Below are 21,146 nucleotides of genomic sequence, written 5' to 3'. Positions count from 1 at the left end.
TGGGGGTTTTCCCTGGCAGTCCAGTGGTTAAGACCCATACTTTCACTGCAGGGGGGCATGGGTCTGAGACCTGGTTGGGAAACTAAGATCTTGCATGCCTCAGTGAGTGGCCAAAAAAAAAAAAGCCTTTGAAGCCCATTAAGTAGCTGACTAAAAATACACCTTGCAAAATTCTTTAACCATCTTATTTCCTAAAGGTCTTCCCTTGTGGCTCAGCTGGTATAGAATCCGCCTGCAATGCAAGAGACATGGGTTCAATCCAGGGGTTGGGAAGATCCCCTGAAGAAGGTTAACAGCTACTCACTCCTGTATTCTGGCCTGGAGAATTTCATGGACTGTATAGTCCATGGGGTCACAAACAGTTAGACACAACTGAGCGACTTTCACTTTTCTAAAGTTCTGTGCGTATGTAAAAATGAAAGTTTCTCAGCTATATCTGTTATGGACTATGTGTCCATTTCCTTACCACCCAATTCATGTCAAAACCTTACCCTCCAACTGACCGTATTAGAAAGTGGGGCCTTTGGAGGTAATTAGGATTGGATGGGAGTCATGAGTTAAGCCCTCATAAATGGGATGTGGGTAAGTGCTCTTATAAGAGTCACAAGAAAGCTTGCATCCTCTCTCTGTTCTCTGCCCTATGAGGATACAATGAGAAGGATGTCCTCTGCAACCCAGAAGATGGACCTCACCAGAAACTGACCATGCTGGTACCCTGATCTTAGAATTATAGTCTCCAGAACTGTGGGAAATTTTTTGTTGTTCATGTGGCTTCCTAGGTGGCTTAGATGGTAAAGAATCTGCCTGCAATGCAGGAGACCCGGGTTTGATCTCTGGATCAGGAAGATCCCCTGGAGAAGGGCATGACATTCCACTGCAGTATTCTTGCCTGATGAATTCTATGGACAGAGGAACCTGATGGGCTACAGTCCATCGGGCTGCACAGTCGGACATGACTGAATGACTAACATATGCACATGCATAAGCCCAGTTTATGGTACTTTTTTATAGCAGCCTGAACTAAGACAATACCTAACAAACATGAAAGTGTAAATATAAAAAACATTTTATGAGTACAAAGGTTTTCTTTCTTATCTCAACTCCTCTAATTAATTATTGATCCAAACTGTGATTTCATTGAACATCTCATCTAAAATTTACTATTATAACAATAAAGATTATTATTTTCTCCCCTCAAGGAGTTTATATTTCTAAGGAAGTACAACTAATTGATAGCCATAGTAAATATGGGCTTCTCAAATTTTTTTCCCACTCTACTAATTAGTTTTAAAAAATGCCCTTGGGTTTAAATCTGCAAAGGAGAGCAAACGACTGCTTTTTGTAAAAAACAAACCAATTAGACTTGATTATTTTAGTCTCTTCATCATTGATCCTCATGATGGACTTAGAAATATGGAATATTTTTAATAATAAACTTAAAAAATAGAGAGAAAATTCTCTTTGTTTTACGTCTCAACTATCGTGCCTTTCTTTACTTTTTAGTTAACGAGACCTCTGTTTAATAAATTATCTTAGAATCTAGCTATCATTTATATTAGATTTTCCTTAAAAAATATATAGGATGATTGATCTTTAAAATATACTTAAAACATTGAAATCTCAAAGAAATATTGAATAGAAAATGTAACAAAATTTAAATTAAAACTGGATTACAAATATCTATACTATGATCCCAATTTTAACTTTTAAAAAATGCTAAGAATGGAAAGATACACATTAAAATGTTGTCAGTCATTTTCTCTAATTTAGAGTTTTTCCATTATTTTTCTTTTTGTCTTCTGAATTTTTAACAAAGAACCTGTACTTTATGTAATCAGAGGAAACATTTATATTAACATTGCTTTATTTTAAATAAAATATACATAACCTGTTATAAACATATTTCTATAAAAGTGTGATGTTGAAAAATAATAAAATGCATCAATCTGATTTCTCAGAAAATAAAAGTCTGAAGATTTTAACTTTCTCAAAAGGCAGAGTTGTTTCCCTGTACAAGCACTCACTCTGCTGGTGACAAAGAGAATGTACTTATATCCTGCCAGTTCTGAAGTAATTGCATTATTTGCTTCAAACACCAGAGGGCAGGGTTTTCACTAGGAAACAACTATCAGTTATCACTGTTATATACCTTTTTTGGGTCTGTGGTTTCCGTTAATCTGTGATCAAAGGCCACTGTATTTATTATGTCTTTTTGGACTGTACTTCTATTTAGTAAATATGGATCAATTAAAATTACAGTTTGACTCAAGATAAAGCTGAAGATAAAGTTGGAAAAGTAGAGTAGGGGAATGCCTGTTAGGCTATTCTTGGGAGTCAGACTTGCTTTTGAGCTAATAGCTGATTTATCATATATAAAATTGGACTTCCCAATTTGGGGTGACTCAGACAATACAGAATTTGCCTACAATGCAGGAGACCCGGGTTCAATCCCTGGTTTGGGAAGATCTTCTGGAGAAGGGAATGGCAATCCACTCCAGTATTCTTGCCCGGAAAAATTCCATGGACAGAGGAACCTGGGGGACTACAGGCCATGGGATGACAAACAGACACGAATGAGCAACTAAGACACACACGTATGTAAAATGAACTTCTGTATACTTATCAACATGTAAGTCTCTGATCTGACAGTATCTCATATTTGAATGACTAATTAAGACATTGAAAACTGAGGTCCATCACTACTTGTTCTAGTCTAATAAAAAATGCAAAGATAAATTTTAGGAAATTAGTTAAATGTCCTTAGAATTCCAGATCCTTAAAGGAACACTGAAATGCTTTTTTCTAACTCTAAAAGCTTCTAACACATGAGTCTTAGGAATTCTGGTGACAGTGGAAGTGAAGCCGAGAGGGAAAATATTCCAGGAAGAAAGAAGAGCAAGAGCAAAGCCAAAAGTTCAGTTTGTTTACAGAATGTCACAGTAATTTGGTAATGGCTAAGAGAGAGGGAGCACTGGAGAAAAAGCTGGAGATAAAGCTGGAAAAGTAGAGCAGGGTCACTTAGGGAAGGCTTGTTAGGCTATACTTGGGAGTCAGACTTGCTTTTGAAAGAACTGAGAAAGCCACTGAAGACTTTTAAACAAGAGAACTGTGACTAAGATCTGTTTTTTATAAAGGCTGTAACACACAGGATAAATCAGAGTGAGAGCCTGGGAGCAGGGGACTCCAAGGAGTCAAGTACCCCAGCCAAGACTTTAGATAAGGCAAAAACACCGTGGGTGCTAGGACAAAGTTTTCCAATAACACCTCAAAAGGCAAGAATGACTGGACTTAATGAAGGGCTAAATAGAGTAAAAAAGGGTTTCAGGCCTTGATAAGTAGGTGGATACTTATGTCTTAGACTAAAAGTTTCAACAATTCTAAGTGCCAGGTGCTTTCTGACTCCAGGTGGCAAAGTCTACTAAATACCTGGAAATATAGGACTAGAATTCAGGGGAGAAGTGAGACATAAATAAGTAAAAGAAAAAACAATAAAATTAAGGTCTTTTTTGTATGACTTATTTTATCATCTACATTAGACTCACACCCTCATTAAAGTTAACTGGTTGATGTCAATGAGCAGCAATAGAAAGTAACTCTGAAGTGAATACTCAGCAAAATTAACTTTTGAACTGAATGTCACCCATGTAAATTACGTAAGGGCACTGCACCATTACATACAACTTAGTTTAGATTATTAATTAATCATTATCCACTCAAAACACATACACAAAATTTATTGGCAAGTATGTGATTTATGTTACATATATAGATAGGGATTTATTAAGATGCTTTAAATAAACTTACACATTTCATTTAAAGTGAAGTCAAAAATTTTATAAATATATTTATGACAGAAAAATGAATTTAAAAATAACAAAGACCATTAATAACAATGATTATTAGTAACTATCATTAATATCAAACTTATTTACAGAGTGCCTCAAACATATTTCATTTGATCTCTATGAGTTGTCCACGGGGTGGGCAGGAACTGTAGTAACAACAGTACCAAGTATAACACTCTTGATAACATATGTATCATTAATAGAATTTATTTTCTACTCTTCATACTCTTCTCCCACTTCTTCCAACCTTAGTTTGTAGGATAAACTAGAGGTCTTAGATGCTTTCATTTGGAAAATTGTATTTAAAACCCGAGTCTTCCTCACATAAACAAACTAGATTAGAATACTGATTACCAAATTTTCTGAAACTCTTTGAAACAGAAAATACAGACCAAAGAAATTTAATGTTCCACTATAAAACAAATCTAATATTGTCTAGATATATAAATTTGGGGGGTATGCCATAAATGCTTGCTAATTATTACACAGAGTTTAAGGAAAATTTCAACTCAATTATTAAGTCTTAACTACCCAAGCATGAATTTTTAATTCAGCCTTCATAAAGTGTTTCAAATGAAATTTCATCCCAAAAGGATCAATAGCTGTCAAAGTTTGATACATCTTATTTTTTGAATTTAATTTTTAAAAACACCTCTGCATTATCTACATACAGAATTTAAAATATTCTTTTCCACTTATCTAAAGACGGAGCCAAGCTGTACTTTATAAAGATTGGGACCTCAACATATTATTTCAAAAATAAGCAGCCTCTTGCTTCTATTGTAGTATGTTTAACAGAGCTGGAATGGGTTGGGGAAAAAAGAAACAAGAATACTTACTTGAATCTGGCAGGTGAAAGAGGAGTAGGAGGAAACATTCCTGGTTCAAAAGAATCAAAGTAAGTCACTGTCCAAGAAAAGCTGCAGCAGGAGAATCCAGCAGTTAGGGATATTATAAGTAGACTCCAGAATCCTTAATGGGGAAAGAGGAGAAAACTTGGATTATTAACACCAAAGCAATTAAATTAACTCAGATCACGTTCAGAAGATGATACATATTTCTAAGCCTCTAAATTATACTTAATAAAAGAGATATGAGCCTTGGAGAAAATCTTTTGTGGAAGTGTAAAGTATTAAAGCACAACTAGAAGTCATATCAATGAATATTTTAATTCAATTATAATTTACCATGTGGAAAAGAATACAAATTCAACTTAAAAATAAAGCTTTTATCTTCAGTTTTATATAACTGAAAACTGTGGGGAAAATGTTAAAACACTTCACTGTTAAAATGTCCTAACATTTTTTATTTAACTCTGTGATCACAGCTTGCTACTTTTTATTACTTAGTACTAAGTGATCCTTGAGAAACCTATAGGCAGGTCAGGAAGCAACAGTTAGAACTGGACGTGGAGCAAGACTGGTTCCAAATAGGAAAATGAGTACATCAAGGCTGTATATTGTCACCCTACTTAGTACATCATACGAAATGCTGGGCTGGAGGAAGCACAAGCTGGAATCAAGATTGCTGGGAGAAATATCAGTAACCTCAGATATGCAGATGACACCACCCTTATGGCAGAAAGTGAAGAGGAACTAAAAAGCCTCTTGATGAAAGTGAAAGAGGAGAGCCCAAAAGTTGGCTTAAAGCTCAACATTCAGAAAACGAAGATCATGGCATCTGGTCCCATCACTTCATGGGAAATAGACGGAGAAACAGTGGCTGACTTTATTTTGGGGGGCTCCAAAATCACTGCAGATGGTGATTGCAGCCATGAAATTAAAAGACGCTTACTCCTTGGAAGAAAAGTTATGACCAACATAGACAGCATATTAAAAAGCAGAGACATTACTTTGCTAACAATGGTCCGTCTAGTCAAGGCTATGGTTTTTCCAGTGGTCACATTTGGAAGTGAGAGTTGGACTGTGAAGAAAGCTGAGCGCTGAAGAACTGATGCTTTTGAACTGTGGTATTGGAGAAGACTCTTGACAGTCCCTTGGACTGCAAGGAGGTCCAAGCAGTCCATCCTAAAGGAGATCAGTCCTGGGTGTTCATTGGAAGGACTGAGTTTGAAGCTGAAACTCCAGTACTTTGACCACCTCATGCGAAGAGTTGACTCACTGGAAAAGACCCTGATGCTGGGAAGGATTGGGGGCAGGCGAAGAAGGGGACGACAGAGGATAAGATGGCTGGATGGCATCACCGACTTGATGTACATGAGTTTGAGTGAACTCCAGGAGTTGGTGATGGACAGGGAGGCCTGGCATGCTGCGATTCATGGGGTTGCAGGGAGTCGGACACAACTGAGAGACTGAACTGAACCGATCCCTTTCTTTCCATACCATGAACTTTTGACATATGAATTAATTTTATTAGAGTGTCTACTCTTTTTAATTTTCCTACAAACATTACAAACCTAATCTGATTACTTAACTTTGCTCGGTACATGAAGAAATGTTACTTTCCAATTTATAAATGGGCTGGGATCCTAGATTTTCATTCACACTGTAACTGCAATTTATGAGAGATATCAAGTCAAAAGAACAGTACTACAACGAGCTGCAAGAGGAAAGAGTTAAGATATGGAACAATGTGGGAAATAAACAGAGTGACTGAGAGAGAGAAGAAATTAATTTGAAGGATTGAAGATACACATTCAAATTGCCTCCTTCATAGTTTACCAAGCCACCACTACCGATGAGTGTATCCCAGGCCTCAGGAGTACACAGAAGAAAGGCTGAGAAGACTACAACAGACGCTGACTTATGAATTACCAAATTCCCTGGCTGCACAAAATGCACAACCAAATATAGCTTTATTTTAGCAAGTAGAAAATAAATATGTGGACTGGACTGCCTGTAAACTAATTAACGCTCAGTACCAGACTGAGTTACTGAAAGAGAAACTCAGAGCAATGAAGTAATAAACAAATCTGTGGCAAAGTATTTTTGAAAGATGAACCTAATTTTTTTCTCCTGATAGTTCCCCTTCCCTTACCCCGTTTTCAAAAGATAACGAACTTTGTGTTAACTGCCCCAGAAGGATGTGGCAAAGAAAGGAGAAACAGCCCTACGTCTCTTTGGTTTTTATGCTGCAAAATTAAGGGAACTAGTAGGACAGATATAAGAAGGAGGAGGGTAAAGACAAAATATTTTGGATAGCAAGGATACAGAAAAAAATGTGTAGAACAGGGAGACAGTGAGGGCTTTATCTACAGATGAGAAACAGTCCTGGTTTTGAAAGTGGTGTACGTGTGGCTACATTTGTATGTGTATATGGAGAGGTGGTAGTGTTGCTGAGGCTTCCTGGTGGAGCCATCAAGAAGCCACACACACTAAAGAGGAAATGGAGCTGTATACAGAATCTTGGCAGACAGGTCCTGAGCCAAGTTTGCAGATGCCTCTGCCTTAAGTGGGGCATAGAAATAGCACATGGTCATGTGGCTTGGAAGCTGCTGCATCTGAAAGGCCATCCTGAACAGAATGCAAAATGTTTCAGCAGTAAGTCATTTGAGCAAATGTCTTGAGGACTAGATCGTATTCCCATCCCAATGTCCTGGCACAGTCAAACCCTAAAACTGTACCCAATGTGGGACTGAGCAGAGAGAACCTGAGTAAAGACTGAGGGCAACCTTCCTGCCAACTCAGAGACTGTATGGGGACTATGGTGGAATGATGGAAAATTCTAAATATCTAAAAAAGTGAGAAAGACACAAAATAACCAAAAACAAATGTGAGGCTCCTTAAGGCCCATCAGGCTTTTTTACTCAGGTGCTTTAACAGAACACTTATCGGATTTAATACAAAAATATTCTTGAGTCTTCAGAAATAACTACTATTCTATGATCTAAGTGCCTGCTTCATTTTGGGCATTTTAGTTATTTTACATTCACTTTGAACTGATCAACAGTTACATCCCTGATAAAAGTCACATTACAACAATAAGGCTAAAAAAGTACCTCGCAATACTGTAGTACATTGCAATACTGTGGTCTAGAAGTGTGTGTATGCTTCTGAAATTACTCAATTCATGTATGAACAAGCAGAAAAGCCACAAAAGTTGGCAGTTCACAACTGCATTTTTTAACAAAAATCTTTAAGTTTAAAATTTGATAACTTATGTTTTATAAACCCATTTTACCAAGTTAACATAATTTTTTAAAGGTACATAAAAATTAAGTTAGTCTTCCTTCTCCAATTTACCAACTCTGTTTCTAAAAGCAATCAGTTTATTGTTCATCTTTTGTAAAAATTACAGGTAATGTAGATAGCTATGTACAAGAATGAGCCAGTTACATACAAATGTATGCCATGTATTTATTTTCTCAGTTTATTTTCCACAAATGGGATTCTCACTAGAAAAACTGTCCTGAACTTTTTCACACAACATTTTTGGAGACCTTCCATATCCAGTACACATAGCCGCAATTCCACTGCGTATTTTTATTGCACTTTTCACTATTAAAAACAAAGCTGCAAGTAACATTCTTATACAGTTATACAAAAACATCTGTAACAAATTTCTGAACAACTGCTGTGTCAAAGGATACAGGTCTTTAAATACACACATCCTTGTTTCTTTTCTATAGTTAATTTTCATCAGTTGATATGATGGAAAATCTCTTTCATCCACTGTAACCCCGTGGACTCAATGGTTTCACCTAAAGCAAATACGAGAGTAGGTGGGAAATTCCTATTCTAATGCCTTTACTGGAGTTTTATATTCACTTATCTAATTGAGGAGATCGGTTTTCAAAATATATGATTTTTATTTCAAAGTATAGTTATTTTCCTAGAAATATGATGGCAGCTCTGTTTTCTAAAAAAGCTTCCAGCAAAGAAAGATTATGATATGTTGTAAACATTTCAATTTTATTTAGCAATTTCAGGCTTATAGAGATGAGATGACTTTCAGAAGTTTTATGAAGTCAGAGATGTAAGCAGAAACAAACAGAAAAACAAAACAAACATCTCCCATGTTCCCATACTGGGAAAGGTGTCATTAAAAAATGTTAAGCTATCAGTTACATTCTTCTAAGATGTATTCCTGTCATAAATAAACAAGAGGACAAGATGTGACCACATATTGATAAATTCCAAGTTCTGTTTTAGAGCTTCTGACGTTTGAAATGTTAGTAAACTGAAATAGTATGAAATATAATGCAGTAATAAAAAAGAATGAGGTAGAACTATGTTTACTGATACAGAATGAACTCCAAGATATTTTAATGAAGCTGCAGCATATGCATGATTACAATTATTTTTTCTACAGCTGTGATAAAACTGCGTATCTTAAGTTATTATACTTATTATATACATATAAACAAATAGAAAAAAACCTGAAAATACACAAGTAGGTTAATGGTCACCTTTGTTTTAATGAAATTTTTTTCATGAGACTATAACTCATAAAACTAAGTTATGAAATTAAAAATAAAAATTAACGGTAGTTTTATAAGCTGTAAAAACTATAACCACCTGGCTACTAATAAAAGCTTTGATGGACTTATGCATAACTAATCAGCAATTTTAATGGTAAGCAAATATGTGCAACTTTATCAAAAAGCTCAACAGCCATGGGTCTTCAAACTTATTTCCAAGTACAGAAGCAGAGGAAAGGGGTCTTTCCTCCCCTACCAGTGCCATCTGACCTGAACACACAGTTGGAATAGAGCAGCTGCACTGATAAAGGTCTCCACTCAACTATTCTGTCAATCTGCCACTCAGCTTGTAGGAATTTCACTCCCTTTCCTATTAAAAGGTTAAGGAGTGAAAGGGAATATTCTGATTGAAACTGATGAAACTTGAGTTAAGTATCATTTGTAGTTTTCCAATCCTGTTAAAACATCATATTCACAAGGGAAACTTTAAAAAAAACTTTTTTTATTATGAACAATACACAAAAGTAAAAGAAAGAATATAGTGAGTGCTCACTTTGGCAGCACATAAGGCGATGGCACCCCATTCCAGTCCTCTTGCCTGGCAAATCCCATGGGCAGGGGAGCCTGGTAGGCCGCAGTCCATGGGGTCACTAAGAGTCGGACACGACTGAGCGACTTGATTTTCACTTTTCACTTTCATGCATTGGAGAAGGAAATGGCAACCCACTCCAGTGTTCTTGCCTGGAGAATCCCAGGGACGGGGGAGCCTGGAGGCCTGCCGTCTATGGGGTCACACAGAGTCAGACACGACTGAAGTGACTTAGCAGTAGCAGCATACTAAAACTGCAACAATCCAGAGATTAGCATGGCCCCTGTGCAAGGATGACATGCAAATTTATTAAGTGTTCCACATTTTTGGAAGCAACCTAGATGACCATTGACAGATGAATGCATAGAGAAGCTATGGTATATGTATACAATGGAATATTACTTAGCCAACTTAGCTCCAGAATCTGTAAAACATCTTCATTTTTAGATTTTTAAACAATCTGAATGCTCAATCCAATGATTTTTCCCCCTATTCCTTTCCAATCACCTGACATTAGCATTTGTCCATTTACAAACAGTATCAAATAAACTAGTAGGCACAGACTCATAAAAGATGAAAAAGAATATTATACATATTTTAGCAAAAGGGGATGGTTTCTGTTTTTGCCTTCGTCCTCTCTGTTAAATGACACCTGGTTGAGAATACAATAGTTTTCCCGAAAACAACCAGATGGTAAATATCCTCAGCTCCGCTTACCATCAGGTCTCTTTCCCAACTACTCAACTCTGACGTTTTAGCATGAAAGCAGCCATAATCAATATATAAAACAATGGGGCACAGGTATGCTACAACGAAATTCAATTTGCAAAAACAGGCAGCAGATCAGGATTCGCTGACCTCTGCTCTGGAATATTTTATCAAAATTATTTTATTCTTTTTAGCACAGTTGAGAATAACTGATGAGTAATATTAAATGATTCCTAATATAATACAATAACAACGTGTTTCCACATACAGGAAAATAAATCATTAAAATCTTATAATGTATCTTTGATATATAAAAGAGGCCAATGCACCAATAAGGTAATTTCAAGATTAAATAAGCTTTATTCTATCAAAAAACATATATCTCAATTTTCTCTTTATTCCGTGGAAGGTCCCATAAGTAAGAATAAGCGACATGAAATAATTCTTACAAAAAGAACTGCTCAAGAAAATTTAAAAATGAAGACTGGGTCTAACAGACCCTGAGAGGATACTGAGAGTGCCGCCTATTAGGTGACTTTAACTTCGATCCAGGAGACTAAGGATAGGGTCTGAAATTTCATAAATTTAGAGTAAGAAAATCTTCAGGGTTTTTTTTTTGTTTGCTGTTGCTATAACTGAGGAATAAAAACCACTAGACTAGTGGTTCTTGTAAACTAGCAGCATGAGCATCACCTAGAAATCTATGAGGAATGAAAATTTCTGGGCTCTACCTTATACTTACTGAACAGAAACTCTAGGTGCTGCTGCTGCTGCTAAGTTGCTTCAGTCGTATCTGACTCTGTGCAATCGCATAGACGGCAGCCCACCAGGCTCCCCCATTCCTGGGATTCTCCAGGCAAGAACACTGGACTGGGCTGCCATTTCCTTCTCCAATGCATGAAAGTGAAAAGTGAAAGGGAAGTTGCTCACTCGTGTCTGACTCTTCGCAACCCCTTGGACTGCAGCCTACCAGGCTCCTCCATCCATGGGATTTTCCAGCCAAGAGTTCTGGAGTGGGGTGCCATTGCCTTCTCCACTAGACTAGGTGAAGCCCAGCAAAACGCTTTAACAAGTTTTCCAGGTGATTCTGATGCTAACTTGTCTGACTTCATTAGCCTAAGAAACATCCTTTCCATCAGCTGGGCCAGGTAGCACCACACTAACAATAATAAACCAATTTCTTGAGAAATAGAGGTCCTAATGTCTGGTTCTCATTAATACTTTTACGTGTTAGGAGGAGACGTGTAATGATTTAATGACTAATAATTCACCTGCACACTGTAATTCAGGATAATGATCTGTATTGTTTTTGCCTTGCTACCACACCTAAGCTATCTGATGGCATAAAAATTCTAATATACAGTCTTGAGTTTTGATTTAGAACGAGTATTTTATATTTATGGATGCAGGATAGTTGGGAATACCAGGTGAGATAACACATTTTTGGCATACTGTAATAGTTCCGTACTATTGTTAATTGTTGAACATGGTTTTCACACTTTCTTAAACTTACACTTGCGCTTTTTTTAAACAAAGGCGTTACAGTCATTCATTACAAACAACAGAGATTAAAAAAAGCTATAATTTCAAAATTCAGATTAACAGTTTGGTTGTAGCCTGCCAGTGTTTTAGGGCTTTTTGCTTTTCTCTTCTTTTTTTGCCTTGGTTCTTTTACTGTTATCAGCAATATACAAAATTTTACAAAGACTCTGCTGCAGAATAGGATAACATATTTGTGAATTTTTAGATGAAATATTAGAGTTACCCTACCCAGCTACAGAGTACTATATTATTTCCTTAGTAGACTGTGGGCTCAAATTATAAGGTTCATATTATACACCCACTAAAAAGACCAAGTTTATGGTTTCAATCAGCTTTCACTGTGAGGAAGAAACTGAGTCCGTTGCTACCAACTTGCACCTTTCTAAAAGAATGGGTCATTTCCCAACACATCCTTTCCCTTGGAAATTTTTACCATATTTCTAATGTTCTGTATCATTCAGTTATGATGGTACAAAGTCTCACTTATCACTCTGCAGAAGAAAAGAAATCAATCATCATCTCTTTAAACGAGCAGGCTTCATCTTTGTCAGTCATCTCTTCTCTGGAAAATGTGTAGAAGCCTGGAAACATCTCAAGCATAAAACGAGCAGTAAATGGGCAGCTAAAAAATAAACAGCCCTTGACACTGCTAGGAATCTGCTCCTAGCCACAAAAGAGACTTAAAGGTAACTACTAACTTATGTCATAGGAACCAAAGATCAAATTCAAAACCTTTTTTAGACACTGAAGGAACTCCACAAAATCTGATTACAATTTCTGTATAGTACTATTTACAGTGTTTGTAAAAGTACTAGCACTACATTTGATAACAACAGTCTCAGATTAAAGAGTATCTGCTAAGGGCAATTCCTTCTATTATTTTATGCACTTATTTCAGATTTGCCTCAAATAAAAAATCATTTATCATCCTTTCTTATACTTTCCTAGTTATAAAACTAAGGAAAAAATGCAAAAATTGGAAATAGGACTAACTGTGAAACGTGATAAAATTTGGGAAAATGCTGACAGAAAAGCAAATGTGGAAAATGAAACAGTTCAATGTTATATATGATTAGTGCAATCAATTTGGCCAGAAAATAACTTCAAGGAGGAATGGCTGGAATGTGATTTTCAACTAAATGACCTTAAGTTTTATTTTATTAATTTATCTGAAAAATAGTCTTACAGGACAATTATAAAAGGAAAGCCCTACGAACTCTGCAGTGTGATTCCAATGCCACCCAGGGAAGATTTGGGGAGATGAGTTCCAAAGCCAACCGCAAGTATTAATCACATCTCCTTGGTGGGACTACCTCACTAGTTAAGATGAACACTGTAATAGCCTAATCCTGTTAGGCATTAGGATCAATTAACTCCCAAAGGCACTGATAACAATGCTCATCAGGAACCTTTTTAAAACAACTATAAATGGGGCTCCCCATGAACATTTCTTTCACAGAAACAAGTATGAGCATAGCAGTGTCTCAGCTCCTTTAGAAACTAAGTTTCTTAACAGGCATTTAGGCTTATATACTGTTCCTTTCAGTCAAGAGTTGACAGATCAATAAATGCTATGAAAAGCCTTATGATCACTTGATTTTAGAGATGCAACAGTTTAACAACACAGAGGCACACTAACAAAATGAGCAACTGAAAAGGACGTGTTTTCTCATGCCAGAAGTTAAGCACAGACAAGTTTTCATGCGACATCCAGCAAACTAATCCGTTCATAATTTGAAGATGTAAAGCTTCCCTTTCGGCAAAATCAGGTGGACTCTGTTGTCCTAATCATGAGGACATTAGGCTTGAAGAGCTAATTTAAACAGTTAGCTAAGATTGGGAGAGGGAATAACAAGTGGGATAGGCTCTCAATCATTTCCCATACCCTCATCCCCAATTCAAAGTGATCAGCCAAATAAATTATAGCAAATAGAAAAATATGCCAGACAGGTAAAATTCTGAACTCTTCACAATTATTTTGGCAGAGAAAAATAAAGATTAAATAACAACTGAATTTTTTACTACAAATCTGTAAACTAGCATTCTACTGACATTCTATAGAAACTCAGGTCTTTTCCCTGGTCACAACTAGCTTGTGTTAAGTATACCCAATACTTTTCATATTTTTTAAAAAACCAAGTTGCTTATAAGGAGATTTGAACTTAAACTTCTGAGGCCTGCTTAAGATGTTATCTTTGTTAAGTCTGTGGGGAAATGTTTGTTTACCTCCTCAAAAGAAGTGTAGAGAAGCTTTTGCAAAAGGTAACTAAAAAATGTTAAGTATTCTCTGGGTCTGTTACATACAGTTGTGTTCCAAATATATTCCTAGTGTGTCTGGCATACACACAAACATATACATAAAAAGAAAGTCTAACGAAATATACCACATACATATACAAGTGAAGAAAAGTGAAACACCACCACACAGGGAATATATTAAGTATTTTATCCAAACCTGTATATCATTAAAACATAAAAAACAACAGTGAGCTCAAAAATCAAGTGACAGTAAGGTCCATACCTAACAGTCCAGTGTTTACATCATCTTCATTCTTCAAATTTTCAGCATGTAACTCTGTAAATACAAAAAAGAGATGATTTTATAACTTGAACAGAAACGCAAAGGCTAGAAAGACGCAGAGTTCTGGAAACTGCTCTGGAGCTGGGAACAACTAGGTTCAAACCTGGATTCCATTTACTAGCTATGTGACTTTCAGGAAGCAAATAAGATGTCTTTATGATCAACTGATATGTATTTAAAATGGGAATTTTTATTCCCAAGACATTTTATACAAGGCAAATTACTAGTTTTTGAGTTCAGCTCTTTATTCTCCAAAATAAACACAGTTTAAGGTCTTCTGCAATGCACTTCCACTTACCAAGTTTTATGACTTTATGAACAAAGGCAATCTCTCTGAGTAAAACAGAAATAACTACCTACAAGACAAAACTGAGCTGCTTTGAAAAAATGGAGGAAGGGAGTGGTTGAGGAATGAAACACTGGCCCCCAAATATTTAACACTGACAGTTTACACCCTGTACCATTGTATGAAGAGGTCAAACTCTCACATTAACATGCCAATCTGTCTTCTGTATGAAAATCAAGCATGGAGAGGTGTTGCTACTGGTAAGTCACTTTAGTCGTGTCCGACTCTGTGCAACCCCATAGATGGCAGCCCACCAGGCTCCCTCGTCCCTGGGATTCTCCAGGCAGGAACACTGGAGTGGGGTGCCATTTCCTTCTCCAATGCATGAAAGTGAAGTCGCTCAGTCATGTGCGACCCTCAGCGACCCCATGGACTGCAGCCCACCAGGCTCCTTCATCCACGGGATTTTCCAGGCAACAGTACTGGAGTGAGGTGCCATTGCCTTCTCCAGGAGAGGTGTTAGATGCCATGAACAGCTCATGAGGGGCCTGAAGCAAAGAGGGAAATAAAAACTATAATTAAATAGATTTAATTCTACTTAGTGAAGTAAAACTAATACTCGAGTGACGTGTTGGGTGCTTTTCATACAACTAAGGTAGTTTTTTTCCCCAATAACTTAGCCAAAATCACAGTTAGAACTGAGGTTTCGACTCAGGTCTGACTCTTCCTATGGTAAAATATCCAAACGCATAATACATTTGTACGAGTTCTGGAAAACCTATCAAGGCATATTTCTATTTCAACCTGGCCAGTATTTCAACTTCAGACACGGAAATGTAAAACCATTAATCAGAGAAAGAACAGACTTGGTTTGCAACAGAATTTCACCAATACACTGGGTTGCAAACCTAGTACAAAATCCAAGAGGGACTATTTTACCTAAGTAGCGTTCTTGCCTGGAGAATGCCAGGGACGGGGTAGCCTGGTGGGCTGCCATCTATGGGGTCGCACAGAGTCGGACACGACTGAAGCGACTTAGCAGCAGCAGCAGACATTTTGGGCTGTGCAATGGAAATCCTTGTTCTTTAGGAACTCAATGTGTACAGAACAGGTGGATTGTACACCTCTAGCCATTTGCGGAACTTGTATAGCTTTTTTAGATTACCCTTTTCACCGCCTTCCTCTAAGGATAGTTGTTTTGCATTTTGCTTGATTTTACCAACATTTTATCCCCAAGTGTTCACTGATTTCATTATTTCTTCAAGACTACCAACCTATCAAGACCCTTTCTTAAAATGGGCCTCTTGATCACCGATCAAAGTCTTTTACTTTTAAGAAAAGAGAAGACAAAGGTCAAGACTAAAGAAAAGTGCGGATAAGGCGTATGGATGAAACCAGCTACCAAGCTTGCAGCTTCGATAGGGGAGAGGGCGATGAAGGCAAGGGCCACGTCCAGGCTCAACTGAAGTAAACTCTGGATAGACTTTCAAGGCCCGGGCTTCCTTCTGTACCTTTTACGATCAGGTAGGTGATGGCGAGCAGGCAGGCAAGGAGGATGGCGAACAGCAGCGAACAGAGAATTGAGAGGACCTGGACCGGCCAACGCCGAGCCAGGGCTTTACCACCCGCATCCGCCGAGAAAATTCCATTGCGTTTATCGGGCAGAATCGGAGATCCGTCCCCATCTGTCCGGAGTACCGGGTCCTTTCTGAGTTTCGATGACGCCCCGGCCGAGAACTCCGCCCGCAAATCACGGGCCACTTGGTCGCATCCCTCCTCCTCTTCGACTTCGCCCTCACCCCAGCTATCTCCCCGACTGAAAACTGAATACGGAGGTCGAGCGAACGGGACAGGGGTGCCGGGCCGGCGGCGCAGAAGGGCCGAACGCCTCCCGCTCTCCACAAACGACATGGCGGGAAAGACACTCAGGCCCTCGGAGGTCCAACGTCGCCCACCTACCCCGCCCCGCGGTCGCAGTAGCCAATGAGCAGCCTGGCCCCCCGCGGCCTCCACCACTAGGCCCAGGCGCGCAGGGGTGCGTGCTGGGGCAAGTAAAGTGCCGTGGGGCCGACGAGAGGCTGAGCGCCCCTAGACCAGAGCACTACCCGCAAGCAGTACGAGGGAAGGCGAGCCGAAGCCCAAGGCAGCCGAGTTTCCTCTCCGTGCAGCGTTTAGTCTCTCCGCCAAAAACCTTCGCCCCCTTCGCGTCACCTCTAAACTAGCGCGTGCCTTCGCAGTCCCAAAGCCGCACCTCCTCTACGCCCGGTCCTAGCGCCCGCCAGCACACATTCCCGAACCTGTTTGCTTTCTCCCATCTTCTCTGCACCTGCACTCTCCCTCGGCTTCCCTCAGTAATGGAAGCTCAGCGCCTAGCGCCCTCATCTCCCTTAACTGCCCAATACAGGCTTCCCTTTCACATTGTTCTCCCCGCCCCTACCACAACTTTCCTCCACGCCGCTGGGCTGGCCTCCACCCCTGCCCCACCCTGGCGCGCGCCGCCCAGCTGGTGCGTAAGGAGCTCGAACCCGCTCCTAACGACCCCTCCTCTAGCTTGCCCCGCCCCCTTCCTCCGCCTGTAGTTCCGCGCGCAAGCTCCTGCCCTGGTCAAGGCTAACGCTAGAGGCTGCTTACCCCACCCCCATCCCATCCCACCTCTGGCGGCCTCAGATTTGTGGGGCATAGGTAATTCGGACGGGGGAGTGTTGAAGGTGGCAGGCCTCCACTGGTCCACCCCCTCCGGGGTGTGGCAGTCTAAGTTCGGGAAGCTGGGACACCGTTGTCTTCCCTTCCCAGGGGAAAGTTGGTGGAGTTTTCCCTGCAGGGGAATCGGCGCAGAAACTTCTTCCGTCCCCCTCCCCCAACTCCATGCAGTCGACGCTGAGTTAGGGTGAGGCTGGGGGCGAATCGCCAAAGAGCTGCGAGTCAGCAACGCAGTCTGATTGGACAGCAGGGAAGCCTGTCAGCCTACTGGCCCCGTTGATCCCGCCCCATAGCGCAGGGCAGCCTTTAACCTTTGGCCCCACTGGGCGCCAGCCACTCAGATCGCTTCTTGTTGGTATGTGTAGCGGCAGTGGCCGCCGGCGGAGCAGTCTGAGCCCGACGATGAGGCCGGGGACGGGAGCCGAGCGTGGAGGCCTCATGGTGAGTGAAATGGAGAACCATCCTCCCTCGCGGGGTCTCGGGGACGGGGAGCGGAGATTGTCCGGCTCAAGCCTCTGCTCCAGCTCTTGGGTCTCTGCTGACGGCTTCCTGAGGAGACGGCCCTCGGTAAGGGAGCGGTGGGGCAGGGGGAAAGCGGCACAATGAAAAGCGGAGTCAGAGAGACAGGAAGCATTCTCCAAAAGGAGAAGAAGATGAGAGTGGACGAAGGAAGAGCTCGAGATGGTGGGATTTGTTCCGAGGGAGAGAAATGGAGAGCGGGGATGCACAAAGGAAAGGAAGTGGGACCCTGGAAGTTCTCAGTAGGTTCGGCCTAGGCAGATGCGCGGTGGAGGTGCTGGGCCCTGGGCGGGGTGAGCGTTTTGGAGAGGTAGGCCGGGTTAAGCAGGGAGGGGGAGGCGGAGACGGAGACTTTTTCCGTAGACTTTTACTTTTAACAGAGTCTGCCAGAATCTTAACTAATAGTAGTGGTGTTCGCAGCAGGGGGATAGGTGGGAGAATTGGCAGGAGATAACTACCTGGTTTTACGACCTGGAACAATGGACACAAGTAAAAAAAGTTGTCTTATAAAAAGAGCATTAAGGTGCCTAAATTAGTTGTTTACGTTTAGTGTTCGTAAATAACAGCTTAGTCTTTGGGGGGAAAATTTTTTTTTTTGCATAAGTAATTTTTGCTGTGTTAGAGATTCTATTAGGAAATAATGTTTGTTTGTTAGGAGTGAAGTGTCCCCGGGTACCGACGCTGTCTTTTATAAGACCAGCCCTCATGTCAGTTAATTGGGTAAATTTTCAGCGTTCTAAAGCTTAAAATCAGCTTAGAAATGAACTTGATAATGTGACGTTATAAAATAAACATAGTTGGCTATCTTATATCTGTGAAGTAGGACAAAGTTGTGGTTTTCACCATAACAGTTAAAGTGGCCTTCACATGCATTTCCTTCCAGTTTAGCAAGCCAACTGGCAATTGATTAAATCAGCATGCTCTTAAAAAAAACAACAACTATGAATTAGGTGTCCGGTACTGATTTTAATTTTTCCATTTTCTGAAATTTGGTCAAATTCAAGCTCATAAATACTGGTATAATTCTTTTATTTAAGACAAGAAAGTATAAGCTAAGTAATTGAGTCGAACATTAGCCAAATATTATGTCATGCACAAAACTGATTTGTAGGAGTCAGATTTTTGAGAAGCATTTATTGAAACTTGGCAAATTTTTAAATTGTCCCTTTTTTTCAGATGGGGCACCCTGGCATGCATTATGCCCCAATGGGAATGCATCCTATGGGTCAGAGAGCGAATATGCCTCCTGTACCTCATGGAATGATGCCACAAATGATGCCCCCAATGGGAGGACCACCAATGGGACAAGTAAGAATGTTTTGTTTTGTATTTATTTGTTTACTTTTGCCTGTGGTATTCTTATGTCAAAGAATTTCAAAATCTGGGTCAATACTTGCAGCTGTTTGTTTCATTTTATGTCAAAATAATGTTTTAAGTAAGCGAAATGTGGAATAATCATGACACTAATCAAATTTTGATGGTATTGAAAAGTCTTCTGTATAAGAGGTTTGTTTTCTGCAGTAACAAAGCTGAGTTGTTTTTATTTTGTATTTTTAATTTAAAAGTAGCAATGTATATCTAAGCTTTTGAGTTTAATGGCTTTACTCCCCCCAAGAATGTCAACTGAAGTAATTTGCTATGTCAATACAGTTTATGTCGGTGGAGGTTGTACATGCATAGAATCTGAAAACAGCAATTGTTTAGGCCTTTGACTTAGAATGAATTTTATTTCTGAAATAGCTTCCTGTCGTGTGTGGATGTGTGTGGTGGGGGTGGATGTGGGAAGATTCTACTCTGATTTGGTTCTTCATAGGATGGTGCCAAACAGGTAGATTATTTTCCACTTACACTAGTTTGTTTTTTTGTTTTCTTAAATGCTTATTGCTTCTGCACTCCTGCTTTTGAGCTAGCTATCTCTCATCTCCAGCATAAATTATAAACAGACATTTTGTGGGAGTGATTTGGACCAAAAGATTTTAATGCTGACTCAATGAATTCAGTAAACTGAATTCCTAGAAAAACAGTGAAGAAAGGTAACAGGTTTGGTTACCATAAATAATTTTATGCCCCCCGTTAGGTTCTGTAATACACATATCCTTTAGTGGCTGGGTTCTTTCCATTTAGTATCTGGATAAATCAACTGTTTAGGCTAACAATATTTTGGAAAGCCAGTCAATTAGGTATGAGCTTTCTGCCAGTTGGGGGCATCATTTGCTTTGATAATCATTTAAACCTTGATGGTTTGAGTTAAATTGGTGAAATTGCAGTGGAGAAGGGAGCTCACTCTGTCTTTTTTTTTTTAACTCAAGAGTAGAAGGGCTTAATGTCAAGTGGTTTATCTTTTTATTTGGAATATAGCCCTTAATTTTGTATAAAAGTCTTTATTCAAAGGCACCAGGCCCAAAATTTCTACTTATAGGAGTTCTTTAAATAAGAGAACTATTTATGTTACTTTAGGATAACACAAGTTTTAAAACTCCCTAGGTGATGGAGAAACAACTCTGATTCCTCTTCTGTTTCCTTCCATCTCTAAACAACAAGGAGCTCTTCTTGTTTTCTTAGTAGAGCTGCTCTAACTAGATAATGAGCTTTAAAAAAATATTTACTCTTTAAATGCTCTGGTTCTTATTTAAAATTAGTTTCTTTCCACAGAAAGATAAAATAAAACAATTTGCTACTGCCAGATGCTTCTCTCTTTTCTGGGGCCTTCTGTTTCCATTGGGCCAATCAAGGTAAGTTTTGCAAGGGATTGACCTGCTTACCCTTGCTGTATTGGTGCTATTGCACTACCAAAGCCAAGATACCAGCTAGTCATTTCGAGTAACATGCAGATAATTATTTTATTTTTTAAGTATTCATGTATCTCATTGACATAAGCTGGTCACAGTTTGCTTTATGGCCCTTTCTCTTTACTTTATAGTGACCATCTTCCTAGTGAGGTTATTTGCTACTTGGTACACATTCATTCAGATACTTTTACCTTGTGGTTTTCTTCT

The 21,146-nt window shown here is 39.3% G+C and overlaps 2 protein-coding genes across 8 annotated transcripts in view; one reads left to right on the top strand and one right to left on the bottom strand.

Moving 5' to 3' along the window:
• ARL6IP6 (ADP ribosylation factor like GTPase 6 interacting protein 6) overlaps positions 1-17,570 on the bottom strand; it is a 37,784-nt gene extending 20,214 nt beyond the window's left edge. The window contains exons 1-3 of one of the 2 annotated variants that reach the window (XM_018063157.1): positions 16,443-17,570; positions 14,586-14,639; positions 4,685-4,817 (exon numbers count right to left, since the gene is read on the bottom strand). In XM_018063157.1, coding sequence (XP_017918646.1) covers positions 4,685-4,817; positions 14,586-14,639; positions 16,443-16,842 — 587 coding nt within the window. In that variant the 5' untranslated portion in view covers positions 16,843-17,570. The remainder of the gene's footprint in view (positions 1-4,684; positions 4,818-14,585; positions 14,640-16,442) is intronic. The other variant, XM_018063156.1, reaches the window with a different exon arrangement.
• PRPF40A (pre-mRNA processing factor 40 homolog A) overlaps positions 17,597-21,146 on the top strand; it is a 59,666-nt gene continuing 56,116 nt past the window's right edge. For 2 of the 6 annotated variants that reach the window (XM_018063148.1, XM_018063140.1), the window contains exons 1-2: positions 18,079-18,198; positions 19,327-19,458. In XM_018063148.1, the coding sequence (XP_017918637.1) occupies positions 18,082-18,198; positions 19,327-19,458 (249 nt within the window). In that variant the 5' untranslated portion in view covers positions 18,079-18,081. Of the gene's footprint in view, positions 18,199-19,326; positions 19,459-20,799; positions 20,883-21,146 lie in introns of those variants that run through there. The other 4 variants (XM_018063141.1, XM_018063139.1, XM_013969677.2 and 1 more) reach the window with 4 other exon arrangements.

This window comes from Capra hircus, chromosome 2 (assembly GCF_001704415.2).
Source record: "Capra hircus breed San Clemente chromosome 2, ASM170441v1, whole genome shotgun sequence".
NCBI lineage: Eukaryota > Metazoa > Chordata > Mammalia > Artiodactyla > Bovidae > Capra > Capra hircus.
The sequence above is the reverse complement of the archived record's forward strand: the minus strand, read 5'-3'. Positions and strand labels throughout refer to the sequence as shown.